General features: G+C 38.2%; 1 protein-coding gene across 1 annotated transcript in view; it reads right to left on the minus strand.

Annotated features, from left to right (window-relative positions):
• Positions 1-9,119: 9,119 nt before the first annotated feature.
• The window catches only part of SEMA3C (semaphorin 3C), a 113,288-nt gene continuing 106,070 nt past the window's right edge, over positions 9,120-16,337 (minus strand). The window contains exons 16-18 of the mRNA XM_021528831.3: positions 14,471-14,538; positions 11,506-11,636; positions 9,120-9,647 (exon numbers count right to left, since the gene is read on the minus strand). Coding sequence (XP_021384506.1) covers positions 9,234-9,647; positions 11,506-11,636; positions 14,471-14,538 — 613 coding nt within the window. The 3' untranslated portion in view covers positions 9,120-9,233. The remainder of the gene's footprint in view (positions 9,648-11,505; positions 11,637-14,470; positions 14,539-16,337) is intronic.

Below are 16,337 nucleotides of genomic sequence, written 5' to 3' on the forward strand. Positions count from 1 at the left end.
CAGCTTTAAAGGCAACTCCAAGGCAGCAAACAGGTCCCAAATGCCACAATTCATCAGACTGGCAGTGATGGTGGTGTTAGAGCTGATGGGCTAAACAGCACAGACACAGGACAGCCGGGGTTACAAATTTGTCCACGTGTCTCTGTTTGGTTTAGGACTGCATTCGCTCCTGAAAAAACCTGGTTCTTCCTGCAAGGGAGAACATCCAGTGAAGAAACTCTTTAGCAACCTTACTAATGATCCAGAGGAGAGGAAATAATCCAGGCTTTGGGGTGTGGAGATGATAGAGAGGAATAAAATTATTGCAGTATGACAGAGATTTGTCAAATAAAATCAGCATCAGAGTGCATTTTAATTTCTACATAATGCCAGAATATGTAGGAGATTATTTAATTTTAATTTTGGAGTTTGATTTTTTCTTAATGTAACTGAGACAATTTTTCTCCTTTTTTTTTTTCTTTTCCATATATTCTGAACATTTTCTTATTACTGTATGTTTGCAATAATCTAAATTTGTATATGGTAACTATGACCATAGTAACCTAAAATAAATAACACAGAAAATAAATGTTCTTCTCAGTGATTTGGAATGAATTTATGAAGAGAGTTTATAAGATCACCCTTGACCAGGTGGTGAGAAAGATTTCCAATTCAGAAGACCCTGGACACTGGAAGAGGAGACTGAGCATGGTTCTTAGAAAGCTAAATCCCACTGGCCTTTTTCAGCCCTCACTCATCCAAGCTGAGTAACGTCAGGAGGAGTTTTCACTTGGAGGCTCAAGGAACTGAGAAAGGGACTGCATTGGACTGGGCTGCAATTTAATAAATCTTCAAGGAACTGCTCCCTGGATCTTTCCTAGGATCTGTGGATAGAAATTGCAAGATTATGAATGCATTAGCCAAGGAGTTTATGACATTGCTTAAGACACAGGGTATTTCTGCATGAACTGCCTTGAATTAAATTCTAGTTCTTTCATGAATTATATATTTTCTGCTTTTTTTATCAGTATCTAAATTTCAAGTTGAAAGTATATAGTACCTTATTTAGTTAAATACAAGTGTGCAACATGCTGTAAACATTTAAGAAACTATTCTCCCATCTTACATCTGAAAAAGGCACTGCCAAGAATTATTTGCAAGTCAGAGTTCCTGGTTCTTCTCATGCCCTTCTTTGGGATGCTGGTACAACCCAAATCTGTGCAATTTAATGCTCTGTCCTCATAGAAGGACTCAAAATAATGGTGTAGGCCAAATGGTTGCTTTGCAATATTCTGGTGATGAAAAGCAGCTGTGAATTGACTAAATCAACCAGTTAAATGGTGTTTATGACTGTCTCAGCTTTCTGGGACAGCAAAGAGTATCTGGAGTAAATAGAAGAGGCCCAGAGTTGCCAGTCAAGGCAAAGGAAGGGGATGTGCAGCATTTCCTTCTCTTCCCACACTGACAAATAAGGCAAAATCTGGTGTAGAGAGAGCCGGGGGGATGCAGCATCTGGCATGGCATGGCACTGTCTGCCACACTCAGCTCTGCCTTCACAGCCAGGAACAGCTCAGCCAGCAGCAGTTACTTCAGAGGTTTCCCTCAGAGGGACATTTATTCTTGGCACCCCAACCTGAGTGCTCTCAAAGCAGGAAAGCTTGTACCATTTCCAAGATTTCTGCTGGCTGAATTTACAGTTGGCTGGAGGATACAGGGGAAGTTTCTGTTCAGCTTATATGGTTTTCGCCATCGTGTCGTTAGCTCCTTTCAAAATAACAGCTTGCCTTCTTGACAGGAATGAATAAACTGGCAAAGCAATTCTTTCTTTGTTAATCCCTAGCTGGTCTCCAGCAACACTAGGACATGAACTGTCTCTGACTCCATGTGGGGCTCCTTGGCCTGTGCGTGCTGCACCCCAACAGCCCCTCTGCAGGGAGGGGGATGACTAGCATTCTCCAGAGAGCCAGGTGGTTACCAAATGGCACCAAACATTATTCCTAACTTGTGGAGCCCTGGATAGCTCAGCAGGCATGGTATGATCTGCTTTAACCATTTCCTCATAGCTCAGACATTTCTAGATGGAAGGTACAGCAGAGGACAGATCCATTCTTAAGGAAAAAACCCATATACAGGTAAATACCATTAATCTTTCTAGTCCTTAAAAAACTTGCAAAAGGAAGAAAACTTGTAAGCTTCTTATTGTCTCATATATGTGAAGGAGGCACCTGGATTTTTTACTGTAATAATAAAAATGACCTTTCTCTTCTGTCGCAAAAGCTTTTGCCCTCCAAAGAACACAGTCTCAGGAACAATTTTTGTGCTCACTGGTTTGGATAGCCTGGACTAATTATTTTCATTATTAATCTGATTTGCAAAATAATTTGTCCTACAGGTAATTTAACTGAAGGTGTTTAAGACTGGTAATCTGACAAAAAGATCTGTATAATATAATCTATTGATATTTTAAATCTATATCCTTAACTATATTTTAAATCTATATCCTTAACTATATTTCAAGTTCCCCAAAACAAAGTCCTTTAGCTAGGATAGTTTTAGTGTCAGGTATGGAATAAAGAACACTCTGCAACATTAATGTAGTGCTGAAAATAATAGAACAAAATATTATTTTAATGTTTCTTGAGTGTGAACATATACATGTAGCCAGTAGTTTAGTTCCAATCTTTCTTCTTAAGCTCAAAGGCTACAAACACCTTGGAGGGGTTTCATATTTTTTATATCTTGTTTGCTGACACTACAAAGCCAAAAAAACTTGATGAAACACATAAAGTGCAGCATCTTTTAAACATTATAAAAGGTATTATATTTTTGAGTATTGGTGTAAGAAAGTGTCATAATGTGAAGAGTTAAATGAAAGTGGGACTATTGGCATGGGTTTAGCTGAGGAAAGGTTAAAGGAATAAAGAAGAGCCCATAGAGAGAAGGAGGAATAGAACCCTAGAGGAAGAAGAGCTTTTGAAGGAGGAAATGGCTTAATTTTTAAACAAAATTAAGAGGGGCATAAAAGCTCTTCAAAGGTCTCAACCAGAATCTCATTATGAGCAGTGAAAAGACCTTAGTCTTGGTGAGCTTTAACCTATGTGAAAATTGAGCTTTCAAGGTTAATATGAAAATAATATTTGTCTATCATAGAACAACATGAAGCAGTGAGGAAATGTTCACAGTGTTCTGGTAAGTACCATGGCATGTTCCATTGCTCTCTTTATTTCTGGGGTCCTCTCCTTCTCTCTGTGACATTTTCAGCAACGCTTTACAAATATCACAAGTTTTTTCCAAATATTGAATCAAATAATGAAATTTCTCAGGCAGATATCATAGGCAAAAGCTTTTACTGAGGTCTTATTATACAAAAAGCCTGAAAGGATGCCCTGGACATTATGTCCTAAGTTGCCAGCTTGAAAAAAAGCAAAAACTGCATGGCTCTTAGGGGCCTTGAAATGCAGACAGGGAGAGCAAATACTGGAAAAAGGACTACTGCAAAGAGCCAAGGAACAGCAACTATCCAAAGGGTTGTGAACCCAAGGTTAAGCAAATGCATTTTTCTTACTCCTTCCCCACACTGCATGTTGCTGTACAAGCTAGAAAACAATCTTTTTTATCAATGCTCATTTACCACAGACAACAATAATGACCATTTTTTAATTTAGCTTTTGTTTCCTAAAAATCCTTTGGAAAAAAATATATGGCTCTATAAAATGTTGGATATGTTGAAATCCCTTTGCCTAAACTGTCTTGAATGTGGAGCTCAGCAAACATTCAGATTCATTTATAAGGCCAGCATATGAGGCTGTTCATTTATCAGGCATTCAAATCAGGAATAATGAAGCTGATAAAGTGCTAAGAATACACAAATGCTGTTTGCTTTGTAAAGCTGTATATGGAATTCAATAATGAACCCTGGGATATAGGACAGTCTATCACTGTAGAGTAATTATTTGTTGACTGCTGAGCCAGCTGTGTTGAATTTGCTTCTTGGTGTGTTCAGAATGCCAAAGCATCTTTAAATCTCAGTCTTTAGTTTAGATTAGACATGTTAAATGGCAGCACATTTTTTATTAGTTACACTGTGCTAGTCTGCTGATGCTAAAGGGAAATTCTTGTTGAGACAGTACAGAACAAGGTAAGTTAGAAAGGAGAATGAATAGAAGAGCTTTTGTCGACTAATTTCTTGTCTTTAAAATGCTCTCAGAGATGGTGATGGCAATACCTACGCGCTGTTGGTGTTTTGGGACTGTGAGGACTGATTCTGCCCATGTGGAAATAGAAGAGGACATTTATGTTAAAGAAAGTTAAGTACTGCATGGAAAGCAAAGCTCCTCTGTATGCAGGCAGGTGTGTGTATGCATGTAAATCTGGGACCTACTGGTATCTGTGTGTGGCTGTACTTGGGCTCAGAGCACTTGGACTCATTTGGGGAGCAGGAGAAGGGCTCAGCAAGCCACTTGCAATGCAAAGGATAAAGAACCACTGCTTTCCTGAGACCTAGTCCATTGCATAAGGCAAAAGCCACAATGCCACAACCTTATTTTTTATGGCCTGCACAACAGAATTACATCTGCTGACTTCATTCTGGAGGCAACAATTAATTCCAGAGGCAACAATAATCTGGTAGCACTGGGAGCTACACCAGTGCTGGCAGCCCCTCCTGTGCAGGCAACATTTTTCACTGGTCATCTCCTCCTCCTGCCTGGAGGAGGCTGTGCTTGACACTGCTCAGCCCCATGAGGAAGTGCCTGAGTTCTGCATCCTGCACTTACTCGAAGGGAAACCTTAGAATGGTCTTGCCACCAGAAGGGAACCCTTAGAAAAAGCAGTGTCTCCCAATAAAAGAGGAAGAAAAGTGATCTAACAGACATTAAAAAGTCAAGGGAGAAGTGTCAGATCCCTAGAGTTCTCACATCTGACGTCCAGAGAACTCCCTATGTCTTGTTTTGCCACGGGTTGGGGCCAAGGGATGAAAACCTTAAGTGCTGAACCCTGCAGGAGTGGGCAAAAAAGAGTCAGGGAAGAAGAACACTAAAAAAAACTGAGCAGGACAAAACAGAGGATTAGACGGGGGAAAAGTTTCTCAGAGTGTAAAACTCTGTAAATGTCCATCTGTTTGGAGCCTTATCCAAACATTTCCTACAGCATGTGGGAGTGCTTGAAAACTCAGCTTCTGACCCAGACTGGTCTGAGTGCTGAGCAGGTAACTATCCAATATCAGCACATCTAGGAACCAGCCAGGAAGGAAATCCTGGAGTGAGGTCATCCACTCACACCTCATAAAGCCTTGCAGCAACCTATCTCTCTGGGAAATCAAAATCCAGGTTTAACCATACAGAACCTTGTTGTGAAGGTCAGTATTTGTGACATTTAATTTTCAATTATCATCCCAAAGAACTGATGAGGACCTGTGCTTTCTTGTTAAAATCCATCCGGAAAAATGGCCAGTAGGAAGAGTAGCAATAACTGCTCAGATGATAACTGCAGGAAAAGGAGCATACTGTAGGTGTCAGGCAGGTTATTTCACTCCAAGAACAAGCCAGGAAACTGGGAGAGAGCTGTGACTCCCTGTGGTGCAGCCCCAGTAGCCTGTCCTCCCTGCAGAGATGCCTGGAGAATGCCAGAAAGAATCAGGATTTCACAGAACATACTTCACCCCCCTCACCAAGTGTAATAAAAGAAAAAAGCATTTACACTTCACTCCCCTCTTTTATACTCCCAGGAGGAAACACATTTTTTTATTCTCTTTTTAAACAATGAATAAAGCTTTTATGCAAGATGCTTATATGGGATAATCTCTGGAAGAATTAATCTCTGACTCCTCCTGAGTTCCTTGTTACCTCTGTGTCTGGGGCTTCAGTCCAGAGCAGGGCTTGGAACTGACCAGCTACAATACCTGATGCTCCAAATATTTTCTTGTACTTATTTGGAAAACCTACAGAATTGCTTTTCAGGCTCTGTTCTTAATTTAAAAAAGAAGTTCCTTTTTTTAGTGCACATCCATAAAGGGGAACCAACAAATTTTTAATTGTTGCAACACACTTTATTTTGTTGGGAATTTTAGATATTCAATTAAATAGTACTATGTTAAACTACATTTTGTTCTTTCTTACACACTATATGATGCATATTCACTGTCATGACAGTTTCATCATGCTAGGAACTTATACACATACCTATAATTTTAAAACCAAGATTCTCTTAATAAAACACGCATATCTACAGTAACAACAATTGCAAAGAACACATTGTTAGGTCAAGATTTCAGCAAACTTTACAAACTACACAAAATAAAAAGGCAAAAAAAAATACCAGTACACAGCGAAGTTCTTGGCAGAGAACATACCTTTACATTTGGTGAAGTTATGCCTAGAAGTCAGTTTGCTTTTGCATTTTTTTAAGGAATAAAATTATATACATTATTTAGAAATCCTCAAAATAGGAAGTATTAAATAGCACAAATAATATTACAGTCTTAAGTTTTGTTGTTACCTACAGTAGAGGGGCTACCTTAAACAAAAATTTCAGTTTGTCTATTCTGTACATTTAAGGCCAAACACTCAGCTGATATCAACCCCAGTAGCCGTAAGGACAGCAAGGAGCTGAGCATCTGGTTCCTGATTTCTCTATACATGCGGGAAGGCTCCAAAAGCATGGAAGCTTGGACCAGTTATGCACTGACAGAAGCTTATTATATTTATATATTGGAGTTCTCATGCAGCAGGAAAAATGTTAGTTTAAGTATAATCCCTTAAACAGTCATACCATAACAATGGTATATGAAGCAGCTTTAAAAATATTATTTTATAATCATATGAAACTCTGAGCTATGCTGATTGTTTTAATGGAAACCCTTATTGCCAATATTCTAGTAGAAAACAGTGTAACTGTAATTTCTGAGGCCTAATGGGGGCCTATTAAAATATCGCTGTACCTAACCACTTAAAGGGCAATTTGTACCCTGAAATATCTATTAATCACTGTATTCCATCTGAAAGCAATTATGATCCTCACAATACACATTAGTATCACACTAACAGTGAATCTGCTGGGGAGATAGGAAGAGCATGGCAGCATACAGAGAATATGCACTAGTGTCATTCCAGGAGGTGGATCTATTTCATGGCACTTGATGTTTGGTTTGCCACTTACACACTTCAGAAGTCAGTCATATTGGGGGAAAAAGAAAAAAAAAAAGAAAAAGAAAAAAGGAAAAAAAAAAAAAAAAACCCCAAAAAAACCCAACAACAACGACAACAACAAAAAATCCAGATTTCTCCAGAACCTACTTTGCCAGATCTTGGAGTAAAATTCAATCTCATGGAGGTCAGAGAAAGTTTCCTGACTTTTCCATAAGAAGGGCTTTAGTTATTAATGGTTAAATATTGCAGAAATACACATTGAGTAAGGGGAGCACTTAACTAGATGGCAAAATATGAGCAGGTTGGCACTGCCATGCTAGCAGTAAGCACACAAATTAAATTCAAAGAGATCCCACCAGCATCAAAGGCATTTAGAGACTGTTTAAATGGTGTGATCAGGGCTAATTTCCCAGTTTTCTTTCATGAGGTGGTGATAAAGTGACAATCCGGCTAATGGCAGATAAATACCAGTGCTACCTTCATTGCATTAAACTGAATTCACACAGGCACACACCCAGAAGTATTTCCCCATGCCCTGTAGAGTTACCCCAACACTATTATAATAAAAGCAAAATTTAAACACAGCTCAGTTTTGAGCTGAACATCAGTTTATATTTTTGTATAATGGCATAAATAATTATGATTTTTCTAGGGTACTCATACATTTTTAATCCCTGTTTGAACAGACTCAGTGGCTTCCAGAACACTCTTACATAGTCAAAGGGTGGATGATCTGTCCCTCTTTATGGCATTTGGGTTTCTCAAAAATAAAAAGTGATTGCATTTCCCAGGATGGCTTGGTGCACACTCACCCAATTTTCAACAAAACTTGCTTCCGTAGACCTGACAGCTGCTTCTTAAACAACAGATTTCTGCTTGAACATGCCTCTCAAGTTAGAGTTTTTGGTTTCTGGCCCAAACCCATTTTTCAGTTTTATTTTTCCCTCATTCCTTTTTATTTCTTCTTTTCTTTTCCTCATCTCTTTTTAGCAGAGAAGTGAAAATAGGAGCAAATTGGGAAAATAAGATGGAAAAGAATAAGGGTACAAAGACTGGAAAATGGGAATGGTTTAATTAGAAAATTATAGTTTAAATATTTGCAACTTTGAGAAAACAGTTGAAAAAATAATATTTTAAAATTTTCAAAGACACTTATGACTTGTTTCCACATTGCAGACCAGCTCCAATTTAATCATAGAACAGAATAAAGATAATCTATAGTTTTCATTTCTGAACAAGCACTATACTGTATATCTACATTCTGTCCTTCAAAAAGAAATTGGAGTGTAATCCTTTGAAAAATAGCTAAAATACCTAAGTCACTTAGGTGTTTTTCAAATTTTTATGTATAGTGAACATTCTCATGTTACCTTTGTGCGACTTATAAAGCTATGTAGCGTTATAGGACTCCCTATTTTAATAAAAATCAATATGAGCAGAGATATTAAGTTACATACCAGAACTCATTAATTTATTACAACTCGTACTATGCACAATAATCAGTGCTTACTCTGATAAAGTATAAATTCTTTGTTTTTCTTCTGCTTGTTCCTTCATTTGACCTCTGAGGAAATGAAACATTTCTACTACACTTTACTTGCTTCCTATCCGCATGCATTCACGTGATTTGATCGATGACTGAAAGCTGTAAACCCAATGTTGAGCAGTAAACAAGAAGAAACTCATGTTCTTAAACACAGTGCAAGGAAATCTTAGTACCATCCTACTCTAAGTATGCATCTTAACCCAGATTCTTTCACCATGAGTACTTGGTAGAGTTCCAGAGTTGCAAGACAATGCACTGATTTTGTAAAAAATTCTATTCAGCTGTAATTAAATACTGAGATGTTAAAGGTGAATCTGGATTAAGATGAATACCCAGTGCTGCTTCTAGGACAGAGCTCAACCTAGAGTCACTAAGCATCTAGGAAAGAAAATGCTCTGAGTTATTTTCTTAGGTTACACTGCATTTAATTGGGAGACAGATCTTTCATGAGGCTTACTGGATTTTAATTTAATTTTTTATCAGATTTGCACAAATTTGTTCACAATAGACAAATATAAGCCCCCTACACTGAGGACAAAAATATCTATTACTATAAAATAAAATTAAGATCCAGGTAATTGATTTCTTCTATTTCTACTTTTTCGGCTATTGATAAGGGCCTTTAGCTTGCTGTAGTCCCCTCTCATCTTGTGGGATTCTTCCCTCTGCTGACCTGCCTGCCTGCTGTCTTTGCAGTACTGGTTAATCATCTGCATCTCGGAGTGGCTGAAAGCCCCCACAAAGTCCTTGGGGTGGAACTGCAGTGCTCGCACCGAGCTGGCCCAGGTCCAAGGGGACCACTTGTCAGTCATGACAGCCACCACCTCCGAATCCAGCACCTTGAAATTGATCTTTGCCAAGGTCTGCTTGAAGCTGTTCTCTGTTGCGATGCAGTGGTAAAGGCCCCGGTCGCTGTCCTGCACAGAGCGGATCAGCAGCCCGTGCTCGGTAGCTATGATCCTCTCGTTCAGCTTGACCTGGAGAGCAAAAAGGCAGAAGGAACCTTTTAGGGAAGGTTATGGAACAACAGACTATTGGACCTTCTGGTAAGCTTCACTTCAAACACGACTTTCTCAAAGTTACTACATTTTTATATAATTATCTTCAAGAGACCACCAATATTGCTACCTTTAGAAGGGAGCTTATCTAAAGGAAGGCAAATCTTGCTAAAGAAAATGACTTAAATATTTTTTTTTTTATGTTAGAATAAATTTGATCAGGATGTAGACAAAGATGAAAATCTGAAAACCACATGAAATAGAAGTTTTCATAATGTTCAAATAGTAGAGTTGAAGAACTGAACTTTTATTTGCCCTGTTGCACTCCTGAGAGTGCACTCTTTCAGAATCAAGAACTTGCTACTGAGACTCAGTGGAAGAAAGGTGCAGGACCAGGGAGACTAATTTGGCATTGAACTTAGGGTGGCTTCTCATTAAGTATTTTGACTTTGAGCAGGTTCCTGCTGAACAACTCTATCTGCTCTGCAGAGTCTGTAGCCTATAAAAATTATCACCACAGTGGTCTCAAGTGGGACTTGGCTCAATGTAAACCAGGAGCACAGGTACTCTCCTATTTCCTTTCTGGCTTCAGACTCTGCACTATCCCAGGAGATGGTCACATCATCTGAAAGCAAGTTACCAGAGCTTCTTATCATCCAATTATAAATGAATGTGCAGATGTCCCTTTGCATATCAGTATGAAGTAAAAATTGCTTGTTCAATCCATTATAAATGGAAACCACTGCTGGTATTTTTCTGAATGGTTTTTCTATTTTGCTACTGTACTTTGCATTATACTTGGTTCTCTTGGGAACTAATTTACTTATTATGGTATTCTGCTATTGTAAACTTTTGTAGACATTGTGGAAGATTTCCAGACATCTGAGAGCTTGAAAATTAATTAACACTTTGATTGCTTTATTCAGCCTGTTGTACCATGAAACTGCATTGATTCTAATATATTTACTGAACATAAGAACAAAAAAAAGGGAGATATTCTGCTGAGGCAATGGGTTAAATAACTGCACATATTGCCAGGACATGGCTTTGAATAGTTAGAAAACTCAGTGAGACATTTGTAATTCCCCTCTGTTTTTATAAAATGACCTGATAGGAGAATAATACTTTACAGTATTTATAACCTATCAACAGACACCACATTACTTAAAAGTTCCTTTTGAAAGATGTTTCTTTTTATTCATATAGTAAGTGCCTTGGATTTGAAATGGATTTTCCCCTTTTATATTACTTAAGGAAGGCACATTCCCCATAAACAATCATACTGTATATTACAGTGCTGAAACTTGAGAGCCTCAGAGAGTGCAGTAATGGAAAATGTGATTGCACCATGGTGAGGAAATGCTTTTGTCAATACGTGTTCTTTGCCTGGACTAGTTTCTTGCTAAAGAAACCTTTCACATTTCTCCCACTTTTGCCTTTTATCTCTTCAATAGCACAGAGGAGCTACTGCATGCTGACTTCTTCCTGAAATTTATACAAGTTCTTCCTTTTGTGCCCATTCCCTTAGATCAATAAGACCTTCTGAGTGCTGCAAACCTTCAGTTTGCAATCAGTAAGGTGCAGAGCAAAGATTCTTTAATTTTCTGGTAGCTGTTCTGATCTGACAGAAGTCAGTGGGGCTGAGGATGAAGTCTCAGCTTTACTGAGTGTGCTCTTATGACTAAATGATGGCCACTGTCCTGCATCCACACAAATTCTCCAGCTTCACTGTAGCCAGACTGCCTGATAAAAACACAAACTGTTCCCTCCCTTTGTCTGGGGAGGGAGTGTGACGCTGACTGAGGATCCTCCCAGAGCTCCTGTTCACATCACTCACCTCTTTCCTCCTGTCGTTGTCTTTCTGTAGCAGCCATTTAATGGAAGCCTGAGGAGATTTAGGTGTGCATTCCAGAAAGGTGGTGTTGTTTTTTACTCCATACTGCACTATTTCTGCAGCATTTCTGTATGCTAGAAAGAAAGAAAGAAAAAGAAAACAGGTCAGGATACTGTGAATGGTTATTTGATCAAGAAAACATGAATTCCTTGCAATATAGATTAAATTAATTCTGACTGATTCTGATATTGGCCAAAGAGAAGTAATTTTGGGGAACTTTTTTTCAAGAAAATTAAATGAAATGTGAAGAAGAACATTCAGGTTTAAATACCAATGTTTTCAGAGTGACATGGTCTGTTCCGAGAAATTAGGACACCTATGGGCTGATAAACTTTGCTGATGGGTTAACTGAACTCAGGGATATTTTTTTTTTTTGTGAAATTATCTCATTCTCTACTACTCCAAAAGAGAATAAAGCATTTAATGTATTTCTTCACACTTCACCATTTATGAGTTGGGGGAATATGGTAGTATGACCTATATAAAGCATCACAACTTAAAGGAGGCTCCAGCTACTCCAGCTGAGCACAGCATCCCAGGGAGGAGAGAGAGGGCAGGCTGGGCTCCTGCTCCTCTGCTTCTCTTCCAACACAAGGAAGGGACTTGGCTCTCAACCTGAAATGTGATGAATATGTAGACAGGCCAGCAACAGAGAGAAAGACAGATTTATAACACTCCAGCAACACCTGGGCAAGTGCTGAGCATATGTCATCGCTTAGACTTGTTGTGTTCCTTTATAGTCTCCACAGATGAATAATTGGCAGTCACCAGTAGGAACTTCTGGATGCTTATTGCTTGGTCCAAATCATAATATTTGTCCTCAAAACAAAGCACCTCCAGATTTAAAAACTTCTCTCACATATGAAATACATTTTTTTTTTGAGAAAGGAGCAATAGAAATTAATTGAAATAATATGAGAACTGCAAATACCTGCATGTCTAAAATCTGACTCAGTTTTTGCACAGTCCTAAGACTGGCTTTTCTCAGACTGTTTTATCTCCTACTGTTTTCTGTTTCTTTCATCAACTGATATGTGAAATTGAAATCCATTCTTCTGAAGGAAGGAGACTTTACCTGGTTCTAGTCCTTCAGCACATTTAGGAAGCTGTACAAAAACAATTCTAACTTTTAGGAGAACAATGAGGAAATACTTAACATTCAAAATGCATTTCTGTAATGGCTATAAGGGCTAACACAAACATAACAATATTAAACAGTTCTGAAATGGAAACATACAAGATTGCTTAGTTCTTGATGATTTATTTTAAAATAACGATGTGCCAAAAAATGTTAAGTTTATATGTGCTTAGAGGTCTACCATGTTTAAAGACTTGGATTCAGCATTATGGTTCTTTATGAGCTTGGAAGATTCCTTGGCTTTGCTTGGCTCTCTGCTCTTTTGTCCTTTAGGTAGATTTCATTTTTTTCCCCAAACACAGTCATTTTGCTATAAATGGCTCTAATTATATTTTGCAAGTGTCTAAATTGCTCTTTCATCTTTTTTTTTTTTTTTTTCTGGAAAACAACTGTCATCTACCTACCTTATATCCCACTGCTGCCACTGAAACTTCCTTTTCAAAGATGCTAAAATACATAAACCTAAAAATATATCTACATTACGAAAGTGGCTGGAAAACAAGAAACCTGTTTCACAAGACTGTCAAGGTTGAAACAATTATCCCCCCTCAGGCCAGAATGCAGACAGTTGGCATTCTCATATTTTCCGCATGGAAGGAGCAGACACCCACCCTTGGGACAGACAATGGGTGGGAGGTCTCAGCAGATGCCTGCAGGGGAAGACATGTAGCTCACTTGCTTCAACATGGCTCTCTCAGAGCTCAGGTGTATTTTCTAACACTAGGGCCATCTCTTGGAATTACCTGTTCAATCTCTTCAGCTTCACATAAATGACTTAATACTGACTCATAGGGAAAGGCTCATTTAAGTAGTGATCTACATCCAACTGACTTCTGTAGTCTTTTCTGATTCAGGAGATTCTTCCAACAACTAGTGGAGACTATTTCAGTAGAATTTTTATTAACAGAACCTTTCACATGTAACTCTTAAGGCATTGTTCTCTGATTAGAAAAACATCAATAAAAACATTTACAATCAGCTCTATTACTTGGTCACCAGGTGGTACAGATGAGAATATACCACAAAATTCAGGCTCATAATAGAAGTGAAAGGAGCATAATTCTCTGTGTGCACTTGGTCTGATGGCATACATTGCCATTGCCTAGCTCAGACATGCATGGGGCTGAAGAAGATTGAGCTTCCTTTATATACGTGTTTACTCCTATGACTTTGAGCATATTTGACTGGTGTCCATCTATCTGGAGAAAGTGATGGCTGGGAGGGCAAAGCCTTGGCTCCCCTGGCCATACTCACCATGCCAGGCTGACTAAAGAGCTGGAAATAACAGACTCTATAAAGAAATTTGGAATTTATTTTTTTTCCCCACAAGAAGGGAACAAATATAAATCAAAAGACAGGTCAAACTAGATCCTGCTGTTTGCTCAAGGGTGTGCTCCAAAACTCAGTATGGGATCAAATATTCAGAAAAAATTGGAGGTCCAAAGCTTAAATAAATGAAAAGGCATTAATAAAGACTGATGGGAAACAGAGGTAGAAAAGTCCTCAAATTAACTTTACCTTTTTCTAGCCAACACTATCAGCTTCTCAATTCAAATATGCTGAACTATGTATTTCATGGCTCAACATTTTATCATATATGTGCAAGTTTCATATAATTGCAAGGAAAGATGCTAAAACCAAATCAAAACAAAACTCGGAAAATAATTATGCTTTTCCAGTAAACCATACTGATAATGTCAGTTATAATGAATCATATAAAGGAAAACCATGTGTGCTTTATATAGCATGAGTATCTCTAAATTACAGTACCTTTCAGGTTGAAACCTCGGCACTGAGTCAGAGGATTTCCATGTCTCACGTCTTGTCTACGGCTCCTCCTGAAATATTTTGTAAAAACAAAATATTATTCCAAGATAGCTACACTGAAAATAACCACTTTTTAATTTGTAGATTTGTTGTGGTTTTTTTTTTTTGTTTTTTTTTTTTTTAACTAGATCAAATGTTAGGGATAGTTCATGACCTACTGTGAGTATGCTTTACTCTTGGCAAGCTTGTTGGTGTGAAGATATTGCTTAGGTGAAGCATCTCTTGAAGCTTATAAAACAGGTGCAGGTTTTGCAGGTAAAGCAGTTTTGCTGTGGAGGTTTAAGGATGGAAGGATGGGAGGTGATACATGAAAGAGACCTCTGTTCACTCACAATATTTAGCATTCAAAGCCAAAAACCCCAGCTAGAACTCTTCATGAAGGCAAGCAGCTAACAATGAGATGCATAAGATTCATACTGCTCATATCTGACACATCAGCACAAAATTATGATAAAAGGCATGTTCCCACCTCCATTTTAGTAAGTACTTTATTTTTGGTGCCTATAGCCACCTTCACAGCAGAGTGACTAAAGTACTCATACAGAATGGTGGAGAGTAAAGATTCTGTTCTGTCTTCTACTTGAAGAGACGTGACGATTTCCAAAATATAATAAAACTTACCAAGTACCAGGATACTTCTTAATAGAGAATTTAGTATATAATCTGGATGACAGATGTAAAATCATGATTCTGTAGCAAACTGCCTGGGGAGCTTACTGGGAATACTGGCATTTCAGTCCTCCTCAGCTAGCAAGTCACAGCTCACAGAATTCAGTGCATGAAAAGCTGGTGCACAAATTTTTTTTATTATTAATTTTTTATTATTAAGACATACTATTTTCATTGCTAAATATTGTGTAAGGTATTTATCAAGTTCAAGAAAAAATGCACTGGTGATAGATTGCTGCAAGTGGACACTGCTGGCATATTCAGCTGTATTCTGAACCATGCACTAAGCACCTGAGGATCAAAAACTACAAAAATCCCCTGGAGCTCCAGTACAACTGAGTGAAGGGTGACACATCTATGACCACATTATACCAGGTAATGCACAAACAAAGAGAGAGAGCCCATAATCCCCTGTCACCTGATCCCTCACTGCATCGTTTGAAAAGGAAATATTTGAAAGGTGATGTTTCAAAGGAGTAATTACTGAAATTTTAAGAGTAGTTTTTATGTTTACCATCAAAAATATTTCATTTTATGCCTTGGAGTCTTAACCCTTGTGAACTATATACATGAGTCAAGGGAGGCCATGAAGAATTTCTGAGTTAATGTCAGAGTTTTTGTGCTACCATGAGCTGTTCCACACTGTCAGAGACAGCACGTTGCTTGCATGAAGCAGTTCTGAGAATGTAAACTTAGAATTTAGATATTGTTTTTTTTTTTTAAAGTGGTAGTTAGAAGATAAAATAATACCATAAGGTGTTTTGGGGTAAATTGATGTTGCATGAGGAACTACAGTAATTCACAGGAGACAGAAGTGTCAAAAGAAGCAAATAAGCAAATACATACAGCAGAAACTACTGTCTAGACAATGGGATTTGGCTCTAATTACCAATGTTTTCTCCTTCATAATTTGCCCTTGTTAGACAAAGAGACAACTCATTTCCTTCACATATGAAAACCAGATCTTTTTCCATACAGTTAGAGGTGTTTGTTTTGGTTTGACATAAGGAGCAAATTGCAAACAAAATATCAGCATGAAAGCAAGCCCCAGTGGAAATAGCCCTGGGTGGGTGTATATAAAGGGGATAGTAAACTGGAAACTGCACAGGCTAGGTGTACCTGACTGCTCCTTTTACCTTTC

This window comes from Lonchura striata, chromosome 5, assembly GCF_046129695.1.
Source record: "Lonchura striata isolate bLonStr1 chromosome 5, bLonStr1.mat, whole genome shotgun sequence".
Classification (NCBI taxonomy): Eukaryota; Metazoa; Chordata; class Aves; order Passeriformes; family Estrildidae; genus Lonchura; species Lonchura striata.